This window comes from Pogona vitticeps, chromosome 1 (assembly GCF_051106095.1).
Source record: "Pogona vitticeps strain Pit_001003342236 chromosome 1, PviZW2.1, whole genome shotgun sequence".
NCBI lineage: Eukaryota > Metazoa > Chordata > Lepidosauria > Squamata > Agamidae > Pogona > Pogona vitticeps.
This window is the reverse complement of record NC_135783.1, coordinates 276,296,502-276,319,535: the sequence shown is the minus strand read 5'-3', so window position 1 is coordinate 276,319,535 and position 23,034 is coordinate 276,296,502. Positions and strand designations below refer to the sequence as shown.

At 40.2% G+C, this 23,034-nt stretch overlaps 1 protein-coding gene across 3 annotated transcripts in view; it reads left to right on the top strand.

Moving 5' to 3' along the window:
• Nucleotides 1-22,772, top strand: part of GAS2 (growth arrest specific 2) — a 144,549-nt gene extending 121,777 nt beyond the window's left edge. For all 3 annotated transcript variants that reach the window (XM_072985875.2, XM_072985877.2, XM_072985876.2), the window contains one exon: nt 19,314-22,772. In XM_072985875.2, the coding sequence (XP_072841976.1) occupies nt 19,314-19,532 (219 nt within the window). In that variant the 3' untranslated portion in view covers nt 19,533-22,772. The remainder of the gene's footprint in view (nt 1-19,313) is intronic.
• Nucleotides 22,773-23,034: the final 262 nt, after the last annotated feature.

Genomic DNA, 23,034 nt, shown 5'->3' with positions numbered 1-23,034 from the left:
TAAGCTGTGGTGAGACTCCTGTATTTCTAGTTTATTCATATTATGAATTAAAATTCCTATGTCAATAAACAGGAAACTTGACCTACATCATAAATGGAGCCCCAATATTTAATGGAAACCCAAAAGGGAGGGAAGGAGGGAGGGAGGTTTTACAGAAAAAGTTTTTAGCTGTATTTCTGGTCCAAAAGAGGGAGATATGCCAGATCTCCTGATACGTTTAATTATCCTTTGTCTCCTGGAGCCAAATCTCTTTTGTGTCAAAGTATTTGGAATAAGAAAAGGATGACTTGAAAGAAAGATGCTTTTGTCTTTGTTTTAATTTATCGTTATTCCTACAGGGTAATTTAGGTAGGAGGAGTGAATATTTGAGTGTAAATGCATATGTACAGGAATTTTAAGGCATATGTACAGATTAACAGTACAGGGAAAGATGTCATATAATTGACCCAAACAGTCAGGATTCATTCAACAGCCCTCCGGAAATATAATTATGTGGATAGAAAAGATTTGACCAGCGACATGTTTGCCATTGTCATCAAAGAGTCCAAATGGGGACTTTTAGGGAGGTAGAGATTTAACTTTCATGTTCTTTGAAGATCCATCCAAGTGTAGGTTAGCATTGATTTGAGTCTGCTTTCATACTAAAAAATATCTCTGCCTTGCCATGTCAAATTGCACTAGAGTCCCTCATTAGGTGTCCCATCCTCTACTAACCAGGTGATGACTACAATACAAAAGTACATCCTGCCAATTATCATGCTTTACAAAATTTCCCCTGCTGGTGATTATGTAAGACTGATTGACTCATAATTATTGCTTCTGAATCCCAATAAGCCAGTGCTAGGCTTGCAATGGTTATCTCCCTCTTGACTGCCTAGCTGGTCAGTGGGAAATCTCAGTGCTACCTCTTTGTTTAGGATTTTGTCTGATAAACCTGGCCAACAGGATGTGGGCAGGCTTCTCTACTGATGGCTGCCATGGGCCTTTCACAAGACCCAGAAATCTGAAGATGACTAATATTTTAATAATGATTGTTGCAAATATGACAGGTCTGAAGACCTGGTAAAGCATATTTCATGCAATCTTTGCCGATTTTCCTTGTTCATACTCCTTGTTCGCATATACAAACATGTCATCCATGTACATGATAGCACAAACCTCGTGGCGCAGTGGTTAAACCGCTGTACTGCAGCTAAAACTGTGCTCACGACCTGGGGTTCAAATCCCAGGTAGCCAGCTCAAGGTTGACTCAGCCTTCTATCCTTCTGAGGTCGGTAAAATGAGTACCCAGCTTGCTGGGGGGGGGGGGCAATGTGTAGCCTGCATAATTAAATTGTAAACCGCCCAGAGAGTGCTTGAAGCACTATGGGGCGGTATATAAGCAGCACGCTTTGCTTTTGCTTTTATTACTTCAGCTTTTTACCCTGATAACTTCAGAATACCCTCCTTTCCTACCAATCTTTACAGCCTCTTGTTTATGCTGATCACAGCCCCATGTACATAGGCAAGGCCTTAAAAAAAGATGAGAAACTGGCTTCTGAATTTATGATGATAGGAATATTTACAGAATGAAAAGTGATGAAAATGAATTCAGGGAAACAGGAAGGCATTTTGAGTTTGTTCTCCTTTCCAGATTGGCTGTCAAGCAAGCACACAAATCTTTCATTAGGATTGAACGTGTTCCCAGGCTAGTCACATAATAGCATATCTGTAGAAAGCCTCCATGGTAGTGAATCTTTTATAAATATACAACTGGAAATTCAGAAAAATAAAGGTAGCTAATTCCTAAGATCATGTTAGTTCTTGCATTTTTATTGCAAATGACAGGCATTTGCCATGTCGACAACATGTCTGTTTTTAATTGCCAAGTGTGGAATTGCTATCATTTGCAGTCTACTACCAAAGAATAGGAGCTGCTACGAAATACACAGATACTACACAGAGTATGTTTTCTGAGTTGTGGCTTGCCCAAAATGTATCATAATGATAAAGAAATCAAGGTTTTTAAGAATATTTTCTTCTTAGTATTATAAAATTGTCTAAAAATAAACAGTAGAAAACATAATAAAACAAATGGAGGATATTGAATCACAAAGGCATTAGATTTAGCTGATTTTGCATAAATTGGGCATCCCGGTATTTCATAGTGACATCTATCTTTAATCTATCCCAGTGCATCTTTTCATAGGTTCTCATGAAACTTTAGATGAGGCAGAAATCTTTAATGATAATTAGCATTTGTAATAAATTTAAATCGTATGTTATAAAACGTGTCTTCCCTTGAGAATGATGAGTATTTTTCAGTTGGCTGTTTTCCACCAGGACAATAGTCCATATTTCATGTTTTCCCTTGCTGAAGGGAGATCTGCTGCACATTCCTCCAGTTTTTGGCAATTTCTAATTTTGCAGATACCCCCCCCCCCAAAGTAAGGAAGTATTTATAAGGTGAACGTTTATCATTTTCTTAATAAATGAATAAAAATGTATAGTGTGACTTCTAATTCATTCAGCTTCTGTACATAACACTTCCAACAACTTTCACCACGTGTATATATAGTTCCCAACCACTAACTTTTTTCTGACATTTTTCCTCTTACATTTAACTGATGCCATAAATACCATATGTTTATAAAGTCGATCTTATTGTTCTTTTTTTTGTGTGTGTGAAATTATCTTCAGTGGGGCATTTGACCACATGACTCTCCACATTTGTCTCCTGTCCTAAAGCTTTTTCCCATTTCCTGTTATGAACCAGTGTCACCATATTTGGTGTCTATTAAAATGATTTACATTTTAAAAGCCACTCTCTTTGATGATACAGTGATATGAGTGATCAACGTCTCAAAAGGTGTTAGTGGTATCTCTTTTTGGTTCCATACATTTGATATACCAGTGAAATTCATGATTTCGTACAATTGCATCCAGGGAAATGTTGTTTGCCCTAGTTGTTCCTTGAATTGTTGACATATTTTAGGATTCATGCCTATATAAGTCTTTTTATCTGCATAATCTCTTATTTTCCCAGTGGCTAACGAATAGATGACAGAGAAGGTGCATCAGTGGTGATGGTGCCAGTGATAAATGATGTGCCCATTATTTTCACATTGATGTTTCCAAAAAGGGAATTCTCATTAAACTTGTTTTGTCTCTTACATGACCAGAATGGGAAACTCCATAAAATATCTAGTTGATCCATAAATAAAACCAGGGCTATTCTTTAAGCTTATTTAAAACTAAGCTAAGCACACATATGAACCAAGCACAGGACAGACTGTGTGATCAAAAAGAGAAATACACTCCATCCAAAGCTATAAGTTATCACATTTTTTCAATAATGCATATTTCACGGATTATCATTATTTCTGTAGGTGACCATGAAATTAAAGCCTTTAGTTGGTGGAGTGGGATACTATTTTAAAGAGATGAATCCAAAAATACAGTATGATTCTGTTTAAACATAAAAGTCATATAGGGTTCGGGAGTAACTTCTCTGGGTGCAGCTTGGTTCTCACACAAATAACTTTGCCTTTCTTTCACTGATGTTAAACCTCTTTTACAGAAACAAGGAGATTTTCAGCTAATGTCTTGGTTTGCCTTGACAAACAGTTGCTTGTTCTGTCATGTTGTTCTCTATGCTTTGCAAAGAGGAAAGAAAGAGGGTTGTTAAACATTTTAAGACAGGTACAAAGAGTCCTCTTTCCCCTCCTCTTCTTTCTCAACTGTCTCCCCAAGTTATTTGACAGCAGCAAACCAGTGATGTCATACCTGGGCTGTGCTGGAAGTGTACCTTGGCCCCTATTCTACTTCCCTCTGGAATATAAGATGTCATGTTTTCATGAGGTGGTTATTTAGTAAATGTAGAATTCATGAACATTTGTTCAAATTTCTGAATTTCTTGTCCTCCAAATGCTGGAGGACCAGATTGCTCACTGGAAGGACAGATCCTGAATCTGAGGCTCCAATACTTTGGCCATCTCATGAGAAGAGAAGACTCCTTGGAAAAGACCTTGATGTTAGGAAAGTGTGACGGCAAGAGGAGAAGGGGACGACCAAGGACGAGATGGTTGGACAGTGTCACGGAAGCTACCAACATGAATTTGACCCAACTCTGGGAGGCAGTGGAAAACAGGAGGGCCTGACGTGCTCTGGTCCATGGGATCATGAAGAGTCGGATATGACTTAACAACTAAACAACAACAAAATGCTGGAGAAATCCTCAATAATTTGTAGGGATACCCTAACCAAACAGAAGAAGAAACAGGGATTGCAGAAGTGGTCACTGCCATCCAAGGTCCAGAGACAGGTGTGTATCATCCTCAGTTTTCTGAAGATTGTCCATCAGCTGCTTTGAATCTTTTTCAGGAGAAAGGAGAAGTAAAATATTTTAAATAAATAACTATTTTAGGTGTACCCCCATCATTTCCCTCAGGTTGTACAAGATACACCCCCCCTGTCAACAATGATATTTCTCTACTACTTTGTCAAAGGGGCCAACTTGAAGAATTTGGCCTAGTTAAACTGAGGGGTGGGTATATAACTCTTTGAACAGTCTTCTTAGATTTGACAAGCTGACAGATGGGCTGAATTTTTTTTTCCATGTGTGTCTGTTTTAACTATCCATATTAATGTGCAGAGACCAACAGAGAGTTTGCTCAACAATTTTTTCTCTCTCCCTCCCTCTCTCCTCCTCAAAGTAGTTATTGTTGTCCATAAAAGGCACATTCTCTTAAGGATGCCTCCTCCCTAACACTGGGCCTGCAACCTCTGAGGGCTACATATACTTTTTAGAAAGTAAATTTCCGTGTATAAATGTGAATTCTCCCTTAAGGACTGAGTAGCATTAGAATGTCATGGACACAGACCATGAAGCAATATATTCAGAAATCTATTCAGAAGTTATTTGTGAGAAAACACCTTCCTGTCATGAGGCCAAATTCTATACCAGAATCCAGTTGTTCTGCTGAAAAGAAACAGGATGAAAACCCCTGGATGCTCTGTTTCAGCAATCAGTACTTCTCTGACATTTAGAGCACATTCCTTGTCCAAGACTTATGCCAGAGTCTGTGAAGGAGATCTTTTCTTTCTTTCTTTCTTTCTTTCTTTCTTTCTTTCTTTCTTTCTTTCTTTCTTTCTTTCTTTCTTTCTTTCTTTCTTTCTTTCTTTCTTTCTTTCTTTCTTTTCTTTCTTTCTTTCTTTCTTTCTTTCTTTCTTTCTTTCTTCGTCTTTTGCTGTAAATGAAAAGCTGTAAAGCTAAAGAACAGAAAGGCATCCAACATACTCAGATTTCTTACATGAGGGGATTTCAACAGGGCTATGCCTAACTTGGCAGCAGACAGCAATCTGGATGGCTAATCAGATCATTTATCTTCATATCACTGAAGGGGAGCAGGAATTATCAAGAGCTCTAGGGCTATCAAATACTCCCGTAGTTCAGAAAATGTGGTGTTTCGGGAATGCGGTGAACCTCCCTTGAAACTCATGAGCTCAATGTAAAAAAGCTTCTATCTGTGAAAAGTGACCTCTCCTTAGCTATCTTGTTAGTTGGATGGATTTCCAAATTAAGTGTCTTATGGATTACTCATCAAGTGCCACAAAAATGAAATGAAATACGGCTCTCGCCACCATTATCCTGAACCAAGAATCACATAGGAAAGGAAATAATTATGTCTGTGGTTTTGTCTTCCATTCTGGATTGTAGTTACTGTGGAAAAGGATTAAGCACACTGTTCCTATCCAGTATATAAGAAAACCAGACATATCTTGGACAAGTCATATTATTGTATTTCCTCATCTCTGGTATATTGTTTTGCTCAGATTTAAGCAGCCCCCATGCCCTTCATTTGACATGGATATTTATCTTGAGCTTTCCCTTCACATTTCCTTCAAGTTTTATTGTGAGATTCAAAAACGAAAGTATATTTGCATTAATGTACTTCCATTACTGCGGTTGTACCTCATGTGTTATCTTAACTTCTGTTCATCTGGCCCCATGTCCTGTCTTTCCTTAAGCTTCTGCTCACATTCTCTTTTGCATTCCTGTTCAAAGAAAATTCATGTGCTTCTTGTCAATCTTGATCTCTGCGCATGGGAAATGTGCTGCAAGTAATACCCTGTCAGATGAGAATCATTCTCAGACTTTGGATATGTTATAAATCTTGGCCTCTACAGTCCCAAGTAACAGTGATCACATAGGACATGAGGACAGAATTGTTTTGATCCATTCAGGCTGAAATCCTCTAAGGTGATTACTTGGGATACATCTTTCATTAAACTGGCCAAGAATCTACTGCAAAATACTGTACGTGCAAGGGGAATTTTCAGCATTTTCTAGCTATGTATTGAGCACCCGATCCCGTAACTGAGTGCACAACTGAGTGTGCACTCAGAGCACACATCTGGGTGCATGGCAGATAGCTGAAACATGCACAGCAGTTACACATCTTTCAGTTTATACCATTCATTTGCAGTAGGATTCTGGCCTGTTGGACAAAACAGATGCCCTGGATCCATTTCAGTCGGGCTTCAGGCCGCGCCATGGTACAGAAACGGCATTGGTCGCCCTGTGTGATGACCTGTTGAGAGAAGCTGACGGGCAAAGTGTCTCTGCTGGTCCTCCTCGACATCTCAGCGGCCTTCAATACCATTGACCACGGTATCCTCCTGGGGAGGCTGAGTTGGGAATTGGTGGCCTAGCACTGGCCTGGCTCCGTTCCTTCTTGGAGGACCGTCCCCAGAGAGTACAGCTTGGGGAGAGTGTTTCGGCCCCGTGGAGTCTCAATTGTGGGGTTCCACAGGGGTCAATTATCTCCCCAATGCTGTTTAACATTGATATGAGGCCACTGGGTGGGGTCATCAGGGGGTGTGGAGCGTTGTGTCATCAGTACGCTGATGATACTCAGCTCTACATCTCATTTCCACCAACTGCAGGAGATGCTGTTCTGTCCCTTCAGCACTGCCTGGGGACCGTACTGCAATGGATGCAGGAGAACGGGCTGAGGCTGAACCCGGACAAGATGGAGGTACTGAGGGTGGGCGCCCCCACAGTTGGGGGACTGGGAAACTCCCTCTCTTTTGGGGGGGTGACTCTTCCCGCCAAGGATGGGGTCCGTAGCTTGGGGATCCATCTGGACCCGGCGCTCACTATGGAAACTCAGGTGGCGTCGGTGGTCCGTACCGCCTTTTTTCATCTTAGGCGGATAGCCCAGCTGCGGTCCTATCTCGATGTTGGGGCACTCACTACCTTGGTGCATGCACTCATAATCTCAAGATTAGACCACTGCAATGCGCTCTACGTGGGGCTGCCTTTGAGGTTGCTGTGGAAACTTCAGATGGTGCAGAATGCGGCGGCTAGACTACTCAGTGGAGTGAAAAAATACCAGCATATTTCCCCCACTCTGGCTGCATTGCATTGGCTGCCCATCCACTTCCGCATCGACTTCAAAGTGTTGATGCTTACGTACAAAGCCCTAAACGGTTTAGGGCCTCGATACCTGGCGGAACGCCTACTCCCACCAAGATCTACCCGTGTCACTCGTGCGAACCAGGAGGTGAGGCTGAGGAACCTAACGCTGAGGGAGGCCTGGAAGGAAAAGACAAGAAATCTGGCCTTCTCAGCGGTGGCTCCTCGCCTCTGGAACAACCTACCTCCTGAGATTCGTGTGGCTCCCTCGCTGGGTATCTTTAAAAATCAACTAAAAACATCAGTTATACTTTTAAAAATACAAATAGTATTAATTCATGGTTTGTTCCAAAGTCTTCTCCTAGTTTTGCTTTTACAGGAAGAATAAAACTACTCAATTTTTGTTTCCAATTATGAAGTCTATTTGATTTTTGTATTTTCTGGTATATGGCTACAATAATTTATTCACTTGCAATAAACAAATTGTTGGTTTCACAGAATTATGTGAATTACTCTTCTGCTTCATTTATGACTCTGGAGTCAAAGTTATCAACAATGTTTCAGTCTCATTTTATTTCCTACCTTTGTGTTTGAATTGCCTGAGATTAACAGAACATCAATTTTTTGGTGTGTCATCAGATTTCTCCAGGATGTTTGAATAAAAACTTTGTTTTCACTTCTTCAGCATCTGTAGTTGAAGCATAAGCTTGAATGGTGATTTTGTTGATAGGTTTTCTGAAAGGTCTGATTTGTATTATTTTGTCAAGCTTTATTTGCAGCCCCCTCATTTAAAATGCCCTATTCCAGGCTGCTAGAGTTCATTCACAGCAAATATTGCCATGTTTAAGCATTCCATTTCTCACTTTATAGCAGGGGTGTCCAACCTTTCACCTTCCCTGGGCCACATTAGAAGATGAAAATTTGGTTTGGGCCGCACATAAATTTGGTTTGGGCTGCATGGGGGGGCAGCCCTAGCCGTCCTCCGCAGCCCCGCTCCAAGCGCGCTTACCGGCAGCTGCAATCTCAGACAGCAGAGGCTGCTAGCTTCGACTCTGGTGGCTTTATGGGGCCCACCTATTGATGGGGATGGCACAATGCAGTCACACAGCCCCCCTCCCCCCTCCCCTCCTACTCCTTCCTTCCCTCTCCCCCCCTACTACTGTTGTGACATGCCCCAGCCGCATTCCAGCCACAAGCGCCGGCAGTGTAACTTGAAACTTTGGAATTTCTTTAAAAATAAAAAATTGCACTGGGCCGCATTATGAGCCAACCTGGGCCGCATGCGGCCCTTGGGCCGCAGGTTGGACAAGCCTGCTTTATAGTTTCAGGTTTACTTTGATTAATTTTTCTCACATTCCATGCTTCAATTACATGTGTCATGCAGCACTGCATTGGCAGCTAGATGTTCTTTTGGCTTTAATCTGGTTCCCACATTAGTGAGAGCATTGTTTATCCTCTGATATTCTCCAGTACTTGATTGAGTGCCTTCTGAGTTTGGAATCATTTTCCATCACTGTCTCGTGTGTCATGTGCCCTTGTTTCCTCAGAAGAGTTTCAAGGTAAAAAAATATTCAGAACTCGTTTACCATTGGCCTCTTCTGTACAATACTAACAAGAATTTGCTTGAACATCAGTGTCATTGTCTATAACAGATCCTACCTCGATGTAACTTTTCCCAGTAAGCACCCTTCAAGAATTTATCTACCTCCATCACCCCTGGAACTATCAATTATCTTCTGTTGATGCAACTATTAATTCCTGAAGAAGATGGATTCATCTTAGTCTCGTGTCTCACTTTTGACCATTTCATCTTGGGTGACTCTGCTTGGAGTCTAGACATGTAAGAGGGGCTACCCTACTAATGACATTGTCATCAATTCCCCTGAGTTATTTAAACCCTCTTACCATATCAAAAGTGTGCATTCAAGAAGGGAACATCATCTAGTCTCAATGTAATCAGAGCATATATCACTAAGGCAAAGTTATCTTTCTTTGCCAGCATCGAAAGCAGATTTCCGATGCATCTTTCAGGATTAAATCCTAGTGTTTTTTTCCATCATCCATTTTGAGATTATATTTTGAAAAAGAGACTCATTCACAGCTCTGAAAAAACTAGAGAAAAAAACTATATATATTAGTGTCCCAGTTTTTCACACTTGCTTCTCATTGCCATCTGTGCTGCTAGACTAGATGACATGATTTGCCAATTATCTTGTTCATTTAATTCATCTCAAAATGCAGCATTCAGTAGTGAACAGGTAACCTGTACCCTTTATTTCCATTGAATTTATAATTCAGTACAATTTGACTGGCTGAAGTACTTTGCAGATCTTTCTGTGAGCCACTCTCCTCCCAGCCAATGTGTAATTTCTTACACATCTAAAAACAATCTTTTATAAATGCTTTCTATATCCTAGCAAATCTTTTCTCCTCTCAGAAGAAAAGAATGACACTGTGTTTTTGTCATTTTTATTTCAATTTTCAGGGATTTTATTTACACAATAGCTTTAGTGATAATAATACAGAAGACCACGTACAACCTAGCCTTCAGCTAAAGAGAAGAGGGGAAAGGCCCAGTGGACTCCTTTTTTCATTATTCAAAGATTGCTAAGCAACCAAGGACATACTGCTTTGTATTCTGTGCAGTATATATTGCCATTTTTAAAGCTTCTCCCCTCGCCTTGAAAAGCATTGTCATTATTGGGAGCCAAAAATTAATGGATTCCAAGGATGTTATGACTTTCTCAAATCATTTCTGCTTTCTGGCACATCTCATCTCTACTAGGTCAGACAAGCCACACAGCTGAGGCTCAGATAGCTTCAGACTTCTCACTTACAGGTTTAATTAAAATTTCTGGCCAGTTCAATCTGTTGTTCCTGTTTTCAGAGCTGCTCTTGCTGCTGAGAAAGGGTTCTAGAAATGTTCATTTGCAATGCTGAATTACATCTTCTTCATAGTTGTGCTATATATATTTCCAAATGGTAATACTTTGGATTTATATAGAGGTACTATGGCTGTTTTATTTTTGTTACTCCCTGTCGTAATACTTCCAACTACAGCACTTATTTTGTTTTTATAAGTTCATGTACAAAGTGAGTCAACAGTTTCATTCAGATTTCAGTTCCAACTCTATTTTCCTGGAGAATCAGAATCAAGTCAAAGAGCATCCTAATACACACAGAAAAAAAATACAATTGCGATTTTTTTTCTCTAAATGTGTTTCATATAACACACTCCATTTTCCTGTCCGTTCATTTCATCTAGAGAGGTCATTTTTTAGTTCTTTACAGTTAATTGAATCTACTCCTTTCTGAATGGATAAAATTTTATCACCTTCTGATTGCAAAGCTGGCATCTTGTGTAATTTGGCCTTAAATGGCATCACTCTCTGTGGAGAGCTTTAAGGGTTCCACTGATTTAGTTGAACAGCTAGTTAACTCAGTTAGGCCTCTACGTTTTGTAGAAAGGTACCTTTCCACAAAACTTTAATAGGAAAAGTCAAAATAGGTACACAGGCACAAAGAAACATTTGTTTGGAATACCACATTCTTCAAATACATCTGAAAAATTACTTTTTTGGTCTAAATCTTATAGAATGCCACAGCAAAGTTGACATTTCCAAATGTGGTCTTTAACCACACTGACCTATAAGAAATGTCTTCTGTCACAAACTCAAAGCTAGTTAATAGTATAGTTATGTCACAGATGGGGATAAGAGAGCGGTGTCCAGATCATGAGCTGCCACTGCCCAAAATGTTTTTGGAAATAGGAATTTATGAAGATCATATGTCCAATACATCAAGTCCATGTTTTGTAAAAAAAAAAAAAAAAAAAATCCTCACTGTTTACAATCCTTTAGCTGATAACCTTGTTCATAATGTTTTGGCTAGAAGCGTAGCATGTCAAAATTGCAGAAGCATAGCATTTTAGGGTTGGGTCAACTAGTCCAACCTCCTGCCAATGCAGGAACCCACAGCCAAAACAACCCTGACAGATTATTGTTCAATCGCTTGTTTAAAAAGAGAGTCCGCCATGTTCTGAGGTAATGTGTTCCTTGGCTCTTACCACCGGAAAGTTCTTCTGGTGTTCAGTAGGAATTGTGCACCCTAACTCAGATACTCTCTTTTCATTATCCAAAAGCTGCAAGTGTTCAGTGAGGCTTAGAATACTACACAGCTTTTAAGCCTTATGTCACTAAAAGCTAAACAAAGAGCAGCATATTTCAAGCTACATGGAAAGATGTGTAGATAGGCTTCCCCAGGTGCAAAGTACTTCCCTTGGGAGGACATTCCTGAAGGATTGTAGACTGTACTATTCACTTCATTCTGTTGAAGGGTGGGCCATATGCCACATCAAGCTTTAGAAGGGCATCTTTCTTTACTACAGCTTCTCCTTTGAGTACAATAAAATAGTACATCAAAGTAACAAATGGTTTGAAGCTCCTACATCTAGCACCTCTAGTGACTTCCAAGCTAGTTTTATAGGATACCAATAATATTTGATAAGGAAAGAAAGACTTTGTTGGGTTGGTCAAACTAAAAATACCATCCTGCTGTCTCTCACAGTGGTAGCTGCTGTCAAATTTCTCCCAGACTATGTAACTTGTATATAGAGCATGCCTGCCATCCAGTGGTAGATTGCATATTTGCAATTTCGTCATTGGTTTCTTTTCTACCATCTCAAAAATGGCCTGGGTTTCCCATTGACAAAGATTGCAGCAGTATTTTTAGGACGGCGCTTCTTTTTTCTTTGCAGGCATATAACAGCTAAATCACTTGTCAACTCCAAGGAAAACTGTGGTAAACACCAAATGGATTTGCTTTGCTTTTGTATTTTGTCATCATTTAACAAATTCTTTGGAAAGGCATAGAAAACAGACCATTGCATCACCCCATTGTTGGCTAGCTCTCTAATGCTGCTGGTTAGTGGGTCATGCATACAATTAGTAAGAACTTTAGTCTGGTAGAGGAGCATCTGCTTTCTGAAGTCGTTCATTAGTTTGGAGAGCCCTTGCCCACTACTTCTATACTGACATGTCCAGATAGTTCTTTTTAAAATGTTGTAATTGTTGTCCACATTATTACAGTGAAAGCATTGCAAATTGAGTTAGTAGTAACATGTCTTTGTTCCTCATCATGCAATGCCTGGGTTTAATTATTTTGCTATCAAGAGCTACAAAAGCTTGTATTGGGGCATAATTCTTAGAGCATGAGTCACAAGCTGATATAGGCATGTTGTCTTCTGAGTCACTCTTATACGGGGCAAACATTCAGAGTTGAAAGCCAATCACCTGGTTTGACCTCTATGGAAAGGAGGTTTCAATTACTTGGAGACGAGATATTCTTTCTAGAATCTTCCCCAGTGCTCTCCTGGTGTGTGAGACAATGACAACTGTGGCCATGCTGAAACTTGTAGTCCAATGTATTTGAATAGATCAGGGAAGCAGATAGATCAAGGAAGCTCCCTTTTAATCCTCATAATTATCTTTTCACCTGCCTTCCTTTCTGTGTAGGTCAGCTCAAGAAAAGGTGAACTATAATATTGTATTGGCTTTATATAAATAATAAACTGGAGCCATATAGTGGGAGAGTCAGGACGGCTAAAACAAGGTACTTCCTCACCCAGAATACAGCTTAACTGTGTTATTTGCTAGCATAAAACTCCAACATAGATAAGGTTGTGATTCTTAGTAGCTTCTATTCATAAGTAATATGCCCCCCCCCAGCTTCAGGAGCACAAGGGGGAGGCTACTAGTGCATTCACAACTGTGTGATTCCCAGAAGCAGTAGGTTGCTTGCTAAGTTAACAGAATGCTAGATTACTTACATGGGCCAGGATCCTAGCAACATTTGTGTATGGATTGCATAACTTACTATGGCTCATTGCAGCTAATTCATGAGGTGCTGGGGTGCATTTCAACTATGCAGTCAGATGTGCAACCAATTATTGCAGGATTAATTAACAGTGAAATCCTACATGGGAATGGGAAGAAATAAGACTTATATCTGACTGGAGCAAATTGTGTGTTGTGCATTTGTTTGCCAGGTATGCTTCTTATTATAACCCCTCCTTGCTTTCATCTGGAGGGGATTGGCTGAATCATCTGGCAACATAATTGAGGGACTTGATCCAGGAGCCTCTAGGGAGTGACATGCCCAGTTTTTACTCCAGGTTGCTATAACGCCACCACAGAAATCTCTAGTATCCTATTGCTGTAAGTTAAGCTGCATAAAACTAACGTTGTCAGTCATGCTGATTTTTTTTCTGTGAAATAAAACATTTCCAATTTCTCCTCTGAAAGTCCCAAAGCTACTGCAGGGTTCATACAGAAAAAAACTATTGTGATAACTAAAAGGAAAACACTATATTTGATAGTGTATCTGATTATTGAACACTGAGAATAAATGACAAAGCATGGTGGTGTAATGTCTTGCTTGTGAATTTTCCAGACTCAGCCTGCTCACCAGTATTGGAAATAGATTACTGGATCTGTTTGACATTTGGACTAGCTGAGCCATGCAGTTCTTATGGCTGAATGGGGATCTCATCATCCCTTGGCTCTCACTGAAGTTTATTTTGGAGGAGGAGGGGAAAAGCATAGTTTTTAAAAGAATATGTATGGCAAAGGAAAATAATTTTCTGCTTCAATGTGAAGGAGGTAGTTATTCCCCCCCCCCCCCTCTCTTACAGATTCTTTAAAGATCAAAGTGTGGTAGCATCTGAGTCCTTCAGATAGTCCCTCTCAGTGAGTCAACTGCTCTAGTGCACTGGTTCTTAACCTTGGGTTACTCAGGAGTTTTGGACTGCAACTCCCAGAAGCCTTCACCACCAGCTGCCCTGACTGGGGTTTCTGGGAGTTGCAGTTCAAAAGCATCCGAGTAACAAAGGTTAAGAACCACTGCTCTAGTGCAGAGACAAAGTAAGGTGAAGGACTGAGAAAGATAGAGTTTCAGTTTCAGGACCCTGGACAGTACCACAGATACTGTCCAGAGGTTCTTGGCTTGGGTTGTTCAAGGCTAACCCTTACAATGTTACCAATAAGTTAAACACTGCGGCTTACCTCAGCAGTGGGTTGTGTTAAACAGCCAACCTTTTGTTGCCCAACCAAGTGAGACCTTCGGTGAGCTTTACCCTGTCAAGTACAATATCTAGCCAAGACACTTAAGGGATCCAATGTGGCAGGTCCTATTTTAGGGGAAACAAAGTGTGGGTCTCACTACTCCTCAGTGCTAAGGTTTCTGCTGATAATGAGCTGAAATCCTGAGGGTTCCTGATCCTGGCTAAGTCAGCTAATGAATGGGTTTTCTGCTTACAGCATTCATATTATCTTTCTGATTTGTTATTTCTAAGAGTTGTGGGGGTGCTTCCCAGTGAAAGTAATATTTCCATTTCTTCTTCAAACTAAAAATAATAACTTTCTTACCACAAATAGAAACAGCTTGCTATAGATTCTTGCATATACAAGCTTAATCTGCTGGTGCTTGCAAATAATTATAAGAATCTCCATGTTACTCACGTTTTCTTGTGTAACTGAAGTGGTTTACATGAGAGTGGAAATAACTTCAATTTCCAATTGAATCACATTTCAAAAATGCAAGCATTTGTTTTCTGGGGAGAAATGTGACTCTGAAGGTTTGTGGTGATTCATCTATCCCAGTTCTTATGAATCTTTCATAGAGTTCTGAGTTGGTGAGAGAGGAATGGCATTTCCTATGAAGTACATTTGAAGCATTTTCTGCTATGGGGCTTGCAGCCATACCTGCTGCTGCTGCTAATGATGATGATGATTCCATCTTATTTTATGATTCTGTTATTTCTCAGATTGAAAATTAAAGGCAGAGTAAAATGCAGCAAACACTATCTGGTATTGAATTAACCCCTGCCCCCACCCCAAAATCCATAAGTTGCAACCCTTCACCCACTTAGACTGCTTAAAGGTAATTGATTTCAGTCAAATTTTAGTAGCTGATGTTGAAGAATTGCAGGTTTTGTGCAGTTGGCTTTGATTTCCTCCTCCTATAATTACATTTCCCCCTTTTCTAAAATGATAAAGCAATGATGTTTAAAAGGGAACAAAAAGTCCTTAGTCCCAGAGTTATTAACATGTTTTACATAGACTAATTATGTAACATGCCTATGATCTATAATATAGTAGTACCTCCCATTATTCCTCAGATAAATAAATTTCCTTTTCTGTTCTATTATAGGAGGGGGAATTGGTCGGTCTCAATTTGTTTCATGGCACTGAAACAAGTTTTCATTGCCACTTGTGGCATCTCTACAGTTAAGGGGTTCACCAAGCCTCTTTGCCCCCAACATTCACACATACACAAACAAGAAACAGAACATTTTAGAATATATTTTCAAACCTTCAACAATAGGATTTCCCTCCTACTGAGCAGTTTTCTAAAGTCCATGCTTAATAGAGGGGTTTATGGGTATAATTAATCCATAGGGGCCCTTGTAGCTTTTATTCTTATAAATAAATAATTTATCTAAATGAATAAATTATTCTTATTTTTAAGTTATTTTGCTTTCTGTAAAGCAGTAATAGTGAAAAACACAGAGAGGCAATGTTTTCAGGGATGGATCATATTTTGACCTGCATTTTTCACAATGGTAGGGGTAGTACTGAATGGTAGATAATGGGTTCATGGGTGGTAGATAATCATAGTTAGTGGCCTTTGTGAGACAATTAAAACAATGTTTACTCTGAAAGGAACTCCATTTGTGTCTGTTGGCCACTCTTGGGATCACCACTGGATGTTGCAGGGCTGTCAAAAACAGATTCAAGGATAATTCTCCTGGCTGTGATATTACTCAGAAGTAATTACTGTGATATTACTCAGACACCTAGAGTGGTCACAATGACAAGATAGGTGGGGTATAAATAAATAAATAAATAAATAAATAAATAAATAAATAAATAAATAAATAAATAAATAAATAAATAAATACGTCCATGTTAGCAGAGTAGGACTTAGGCCTATGGTAGTGCACCCAGAGTGCAGATATTATGACCAAGATAGGAGTAACATGGCCATACTCCCAATGCAACACCCCTGTCCATTTTTATAGCCTTGAGGCTCAAACTTTTTGGAGCCCTTCACTTGACCCCTGTCATGAGTGCAGCCGAAGATCTGGAACCTGAAGGGTTAACTGTAGCTGAGGAGAATACTGAGCAATTAGAAATACAAACACCTGAATTAGCTCCAGATTCTTCTCCCCCAGTAGACAAGCTTCGGGCCAGGCTTTGGGGAAGACTTATGACAAAAAGGTCAGAGGATTGCTTGAAGGCTGCCTGCAGAAACATCCGATGTACTAGCCCTGAGTTCTGACAGGATGAAAAGGCTTCCAGAAGTTCAAGGGCTGTTTTTACTATATAAACTGCTCTCAGACGGCTGAAAGTCTGTGGAAGCAACAAGTCAAATCTCTGGCTTGCATACACGCTTCTGACAGCCTTGAACCTTATTCTCTAGACCCTTGCCTTTGGACTGTGACCCTGGACTACATTGTGCGTTTTGGCTTTGGACTCTGACCCTGGACTACGTTGTGTGAGTTGGCTTTGGTATTTGGTTATAGGCTCTGCATTCCCTGAATTCCTGACATAGGACTGGCTTATCGGACTCTGCTGTTGTAACCCCCACGAATGTGACAACCCCACCCAAGGACCTGGAAAGGATCAGGAACAGCAATTGATGTCTCACCAAATCCCCTCTAATTCAATGGGTTTATTCTAGTGTGACTTACTAGACTAAGCAACAGGATTTCAACTAATGTGTTATTCTTTGTACCTGGAGAATAAGTAATAAATAACCCCAAAGATTATTAATATACCCTCATTCTTTTAACATACCATATCCTTATGAATTTGGTAGATGAAGCTATGTACAGTGGTGCCTCGCTTAACGAGTGCACCGTTTAACGAAAAATCCGTATAGCGATCCCTTTTTGGGGATCGCTATACGGATCAGCCCCAATCGCCGCACTCGCTTTGCGACGATTGGGGCTCCGGCGGCCATTTTGGAGCCGCCGAACAGCTGATCGGCGGCTCCAAAATGGCCGCCGCATGACCCGAAATGGCCCCTATCAGCGTTTTCGCGCCCTCCCCTTGCTTAGGGAGGTCGCGAAAACGCTGCGGGGGGGGGCATTTCGGGCCATCCGCGGCCATTTTGGAGCCGCCGATCAGCTGATCGGCGGCTCCAAAATGGCCGCCGGAGCGAAAACATCGCTGGAGGGGGTAAGTTTAGACACTTATTGGAACGCATTAAACTAAGTTTAATGTGTTCCAATAGGTTTTCCTGCCCCGCACAGCGATGTTTTCGTATAGCGAAGGTTAATCCGGAACGGATTAACCTCGCTATACGGGGCACCACTGTATACCCAAGCTACCCACGGTTTTGAAGGTTTTAGCATTGCCAGGGAGATGCAGAGTTGCTACACCAAAAGTACATCACTAATATCCACAGAAGAGATGTACAAATTCCTGTTATCAAACTTTAGTAATGTAACTTGTTTGCTCACTACTAGAGGTCGGCATGAACTGCCGGTTCAGCACTTTGTTTGCACAACAGTTGTTTGGAGATCCGGCACCTTGCCCCCTCCGGTGGGTGCCAACTCAAAAGGCCACACCCAGAAGAGGCAGGGCAGGGAAGCCAAGATGCTGCCTCAGAGTGGGGGTGGAGTGCCAAACTGCTGAACATTTTTTGCAATAGTAAAAGACTTGGGGTACACTGTTAAATCAGAGGTTCATGGCCATCTCTACTCACAACCTGTTTTTGCTGTGTCATAGGTAAAACTACCCATAAAATGCGGCATTGCTATCCCAAGTGTTTTTGATAGCACTTCTTAGAAACCAGCATGAAATTATATTTTTTGGTTATTGTGTATCATGTATTCAACTGCTGCAAACACAGTCTATCAGTATTGCATTATTTATTTTTTATATTCCTCACATATTGCTGCCTATTATGGCTTTTATCTCTATTTTAATCACTCTACTAAATCCCAGTTTATACTATTGGTACAACAAATCTTGCATGGAGAGAGCCCTCTTGTGGCAGTCATACAAGTAATGATACAGGCTCAGCACACAATTTTTTAGAATTATTATACAATTTAAAATGTTCTTGGCTTTGGTTTTAATGTGCTCAATAGCAATATACATTCTTCTGCATGTGTGGGATTTATTTCATAGTGAAACACAACTACCGAATAGTTGATTTGCAGCAACTTCCCTCACTTACTCTTCCTTTTCTAGCTTTTTATCTTTTTGAGCAGAGGCAATGAAGCTAGGGAACAACAGTATTGTACATTCATTGCAACTATTATAGACAATTTCAGAGAAAAGTGTGTAATGTTTTCAAGCAAAGAAATACAGTTTAATGTTTCCATTACTGCTGTTACAGCCTCTTTTATTATTGTTTTAGTAAACTGCTGACTTCTGGAACTCTTTAAAACTTGTATCTGGAACATCATTCAAATTAGCAGTAACTTCTATGTGCTGTCAAATCACATCACAAACAACCTATAGCGGGCCTAACAGGGCTTTCAAGGCATCGGAGGTATTCATGGAGTTATTTTAGCAAAATCTAGCACATCAGCTATAGGTGACTGCAACCTGAAGATGCATTTCCTTGCACTCACCAGGTAAAAACATTAATTTAATTAATTTGGCACAATTGGCTGCACCTACCTGGTGAATAAATCAAATTATAGCCCCTAAATTATCCTGGACTTACATTTGAATATTTTTGAGATTGGGTCCTTACTCCCAATGATTTCAAAAGGATTACATTGCTTTGAGTGTACATGTGTGATTTCAACAATAAAAGATACGTTTGCAAACACAAATCCTGTCTTTCATGTCTTCCTGTTTCTTCCCTTCCCCTCTCTCTTCTTTTGCAAATATAGATGCTGCACAACAAACATGTGATGGTTCGTGTAGGAGGAGGATGGGAGACGTTTGCAGGGTACTTGCTGAAACATGATCCATGCCGAATGCTGCAGATCTCTCGGGTGGATGGGAAAACATCCCCGATCCAGAACAAGTCGCCAACCATCAAGGACATGAATCCAGACAGCTACTTGGTGGTTTCTGCCCATTACAAAACTAAGAAGGAGATTAAGTGAAATTGCCTCCTTATTTCATTCAGGACTCTGTATACGTAGCCCCACCCTATCTTTTCAAGTGTAGTCAAATTAGCTGGTGCTTCAAATGGACTTTGAAAAATTACAAGCAGACTGGAAATGACAACCCACATTAGGGATTGTTGAACTGTAGAACTATTTATTTCTAGTACTGTGCCTTTTTTAAAAAAAAAATAGCAAGTTACCCTTGATAGGTTAATTACTACAATGAGATTAAAAACAAATAGACATATATTTTTAGCCAAATTATTACTCTATGAATGTATTCTTAGAATGACTTAAACAATATGACTCACATTAAGGTAATGAAATGTGATATATTTGTATGAAAAATATATAGAATTTCCACTGGGTTGCCCGAATCCAGAGTTAGGTGTAGTTCAGTTATAGAGCACAGGAGGTGCTGCATGCAGGAGGTCCCAGGCTTGGTTCCAATTTTTTTTAAAGTTGTAAACTCATCCTGAAGCTCTAGAGCAGTGGTGTCGAACTGTGGCCCTCCAGATGTTCTTGGCCTTCAACTCCCAGAAATCCTGGCCAGCAGAGGTGGTGGTGAAGGCTTCTGGGAGTTGAAGTCCAAGAACATCTGGAGGGCCACAGTTCGACACCACTGCTCTAGAGAATGCCAGTCAGTCAGAATATTGGAGCAAATATACAACCCCTTCTTTATTCCAGCACGTACTAAGGTCCTATGATTGCAGGCTAGCCCGGATACAGTATGGTCCTGATCTTCTTATGTATTCTTGTGAAAGGATTAAGTTCCTTCCTTGAAATGAGTGGAAAATGTCTAACAGGTGCTACCACCACATAGTCTATCAGACATTTTTTTTAATCAGGCTGATAGATCAGGATGTTTACTATATGAGATGAAAGAAAATGATACAGATCTATGTGCCAACTGGTGGAAAATGTTTGTTCTTAACATCTGCCCATTATTCGTGACAAAATTCTTGTTTTATAGGCCAGACTAATAATGGAAAAAGAACCAATGGGCAAGAATTAGTTGTGGTTTAGAAAACACAAAAACACTCACCATAGAACTGATATCTGTGTACTAATGAATGTCACATTAGTAATTTTTATTGCTAAGACCTATTTCAGTTTAAGAGGGGAATGCAGTAATGGGGAAATGTTGAGGTTATTCATGTTCTGACCCCCTTCTCACCTATACAGTGTTTAAGAATGACCAGTATGAAAAACTTTGGTGGCCAAACAACACATTACACCAAGGGGTTGTTGGTTGATTTGTTACCTATCCTTTTTTTCGTCTTTTTTTGTTCGTGTCTGTACAAACAGCTGATGGGCTGGTAACTTGATCTAGAAAGCAGCTGAGACTGGGTCTCTGCGACCTTGGGACATTTTAGTCTCAGTTACCTTTCTCAATATGCATCCTGTTCTGGGTGTGTGTGAGAGAGAGAATTCAGGAGCTTTTTATCACCCTTGAATTTTTCATTGCCTCTTTAGTAGAAGGTTGCCTCTTTAGGAATAGAAAGTTATGAGCTTGAGCCAGACTTGTTCCTTCATCCACAGGGATAGGGAAAATATAGCACTGTCTCCATTCTGGAATTAGGTGATGATGATGATTTTTTTAATTATTATTATTATTTTGCCGTTGCCTTCCTGCCCTTTTTGCCATCCCCCATGATGTTCAGGATGGTTCCAGGCTCTGTACAACAGCCATTCGTGACACAGAAAGTTGTTGAAGTACAAGGGAATAGGGATTGGCAAAGCACCACCTTATTTTCTTTCTCCAATATTAGTGGAACTCAGGAGTGCTAATTTGAATCCAACCTTGAATCCAACCTTGCATCTGTTGTGAATATAGGAATATGTGCCCATTGGTTAACTGAAAAGCCTTAAGTAGCCTCCCTTTGTTTTTAGAGAACAATGAGCAAAGCTAGCCTGCTGGCAACATAATACTGAGGCCTTGCTTGGAATATCACATACTGTTTCTACTTTAGAGGCAACATTTCTATTGAGAAAACTGTCCCAATATTTGTTGACTCTTGAATTTTTCCCAAGGATTATCAACACTGACAGCAAGAAGAGGTGCTTGGCATCCTGTCTGGGCCAACTATGGCCATCCAGATATTGCAGGACGTAATTCCCAAATTCTTCCACTGTGGGTTATGTGAGACAGAGCTGCTGAGAGTCTTAGTTCAGTAACAGATGAAGGGATGAACTTTGGCATTCCTTGTTCCAGCAGCTTTGATCTAGACACTATTGCATGGACATTGTGTTTTCTTTAGGAGTGGGCCAACTTGGAGATACCATCCAGCCTGCACTACAAGGGGCATCTTTTTAACAGCACACCTGTAAAGCAGGCATATACCACCTGGGACACCTCACTCCTCCCACCCTACTTCCCACATTAGTGACACTGTTGACATCACTAGATACACAGCAGGTGATTCTGACCTCACAGAGATACACAACAGGTAACATCAGCTACCTTTCTGTTTGGACAAGATACAGACTATGGATGGCACTGACAAAAAATGGGCAGGTCCCTTGGCAGTATAAAAGATATTGAAAAGCTTCAGGTAGGACTTTGTAGTGACCAGCATTGCCAAGCTCACAACATTTTAAATTCAGGGCTGATATTCATATTAAGCCTTAAGAGTGCTGTTCAAGTCTTTGCTGTGTCTTGGAAGAGGTGCAAACATTTACTCAAAGTGAGCAATACATTAGTCTATCTGCCAGATTTTTTAAATACTTTGCAAGCGTACTACTTGTTCTTGATACAGGAGTGACTCCTGACTGTCACTCCTTTCAAACTTTATGTAAGGATGCAGTAACCTGTACTAAATGGCTCATGGGCCGGTTTTGAGTGTTTGTTGTTTGCCCCTATAATGGGCTTTCCTGTATGCTGTGGGTGAAGGGAAAAGTAATAGCGTAAGGTGGTTCTAGGTAACTTATCCCATCATGTGACCGTGGAATGCTCTGGACTGTTAAGATTTTGAGTGTATTGAGGAGAATATGAAAATACTGTGTGCATTCTCTGTAGATAAAGTTTGGAGAGACACAGTTAGGTTGACATATCTTCATGATATATAGGAATGCTGGGTTTGATTTATAGGTTTTGCTAATTTTCCTTTGTCTAAACATAACTTTTGTGCCTTGCTAGGGAAAAATCATTGTTCGAGGACTATTTGAATAATGACTGTATAAATTTGACCTGAAATCATATGATGCATTAGAAATAAACAGATACTTTTTAAAAAAGCTTTAATGAGCTCTCACTTATTCTCTGCAATCTGGAGATCTCACAAACAAGTAGAGGGTTGTTGCATAGATCTACTAAGATTTTTGTGTTTATTTGGGGATTAATGTTCCATCAGTACTAACTCCTGTTGAATCTTAATGCATATTCTTAGGTAGAGTGAACTGCTGCTCTAGTGGGACAGATTTCTAACCAACTTTCTTCAATTCCAAAGAATAACCTGAAGATCTGTGTAAGTAGGAGTTGCTTTATTTTTTGCAATTA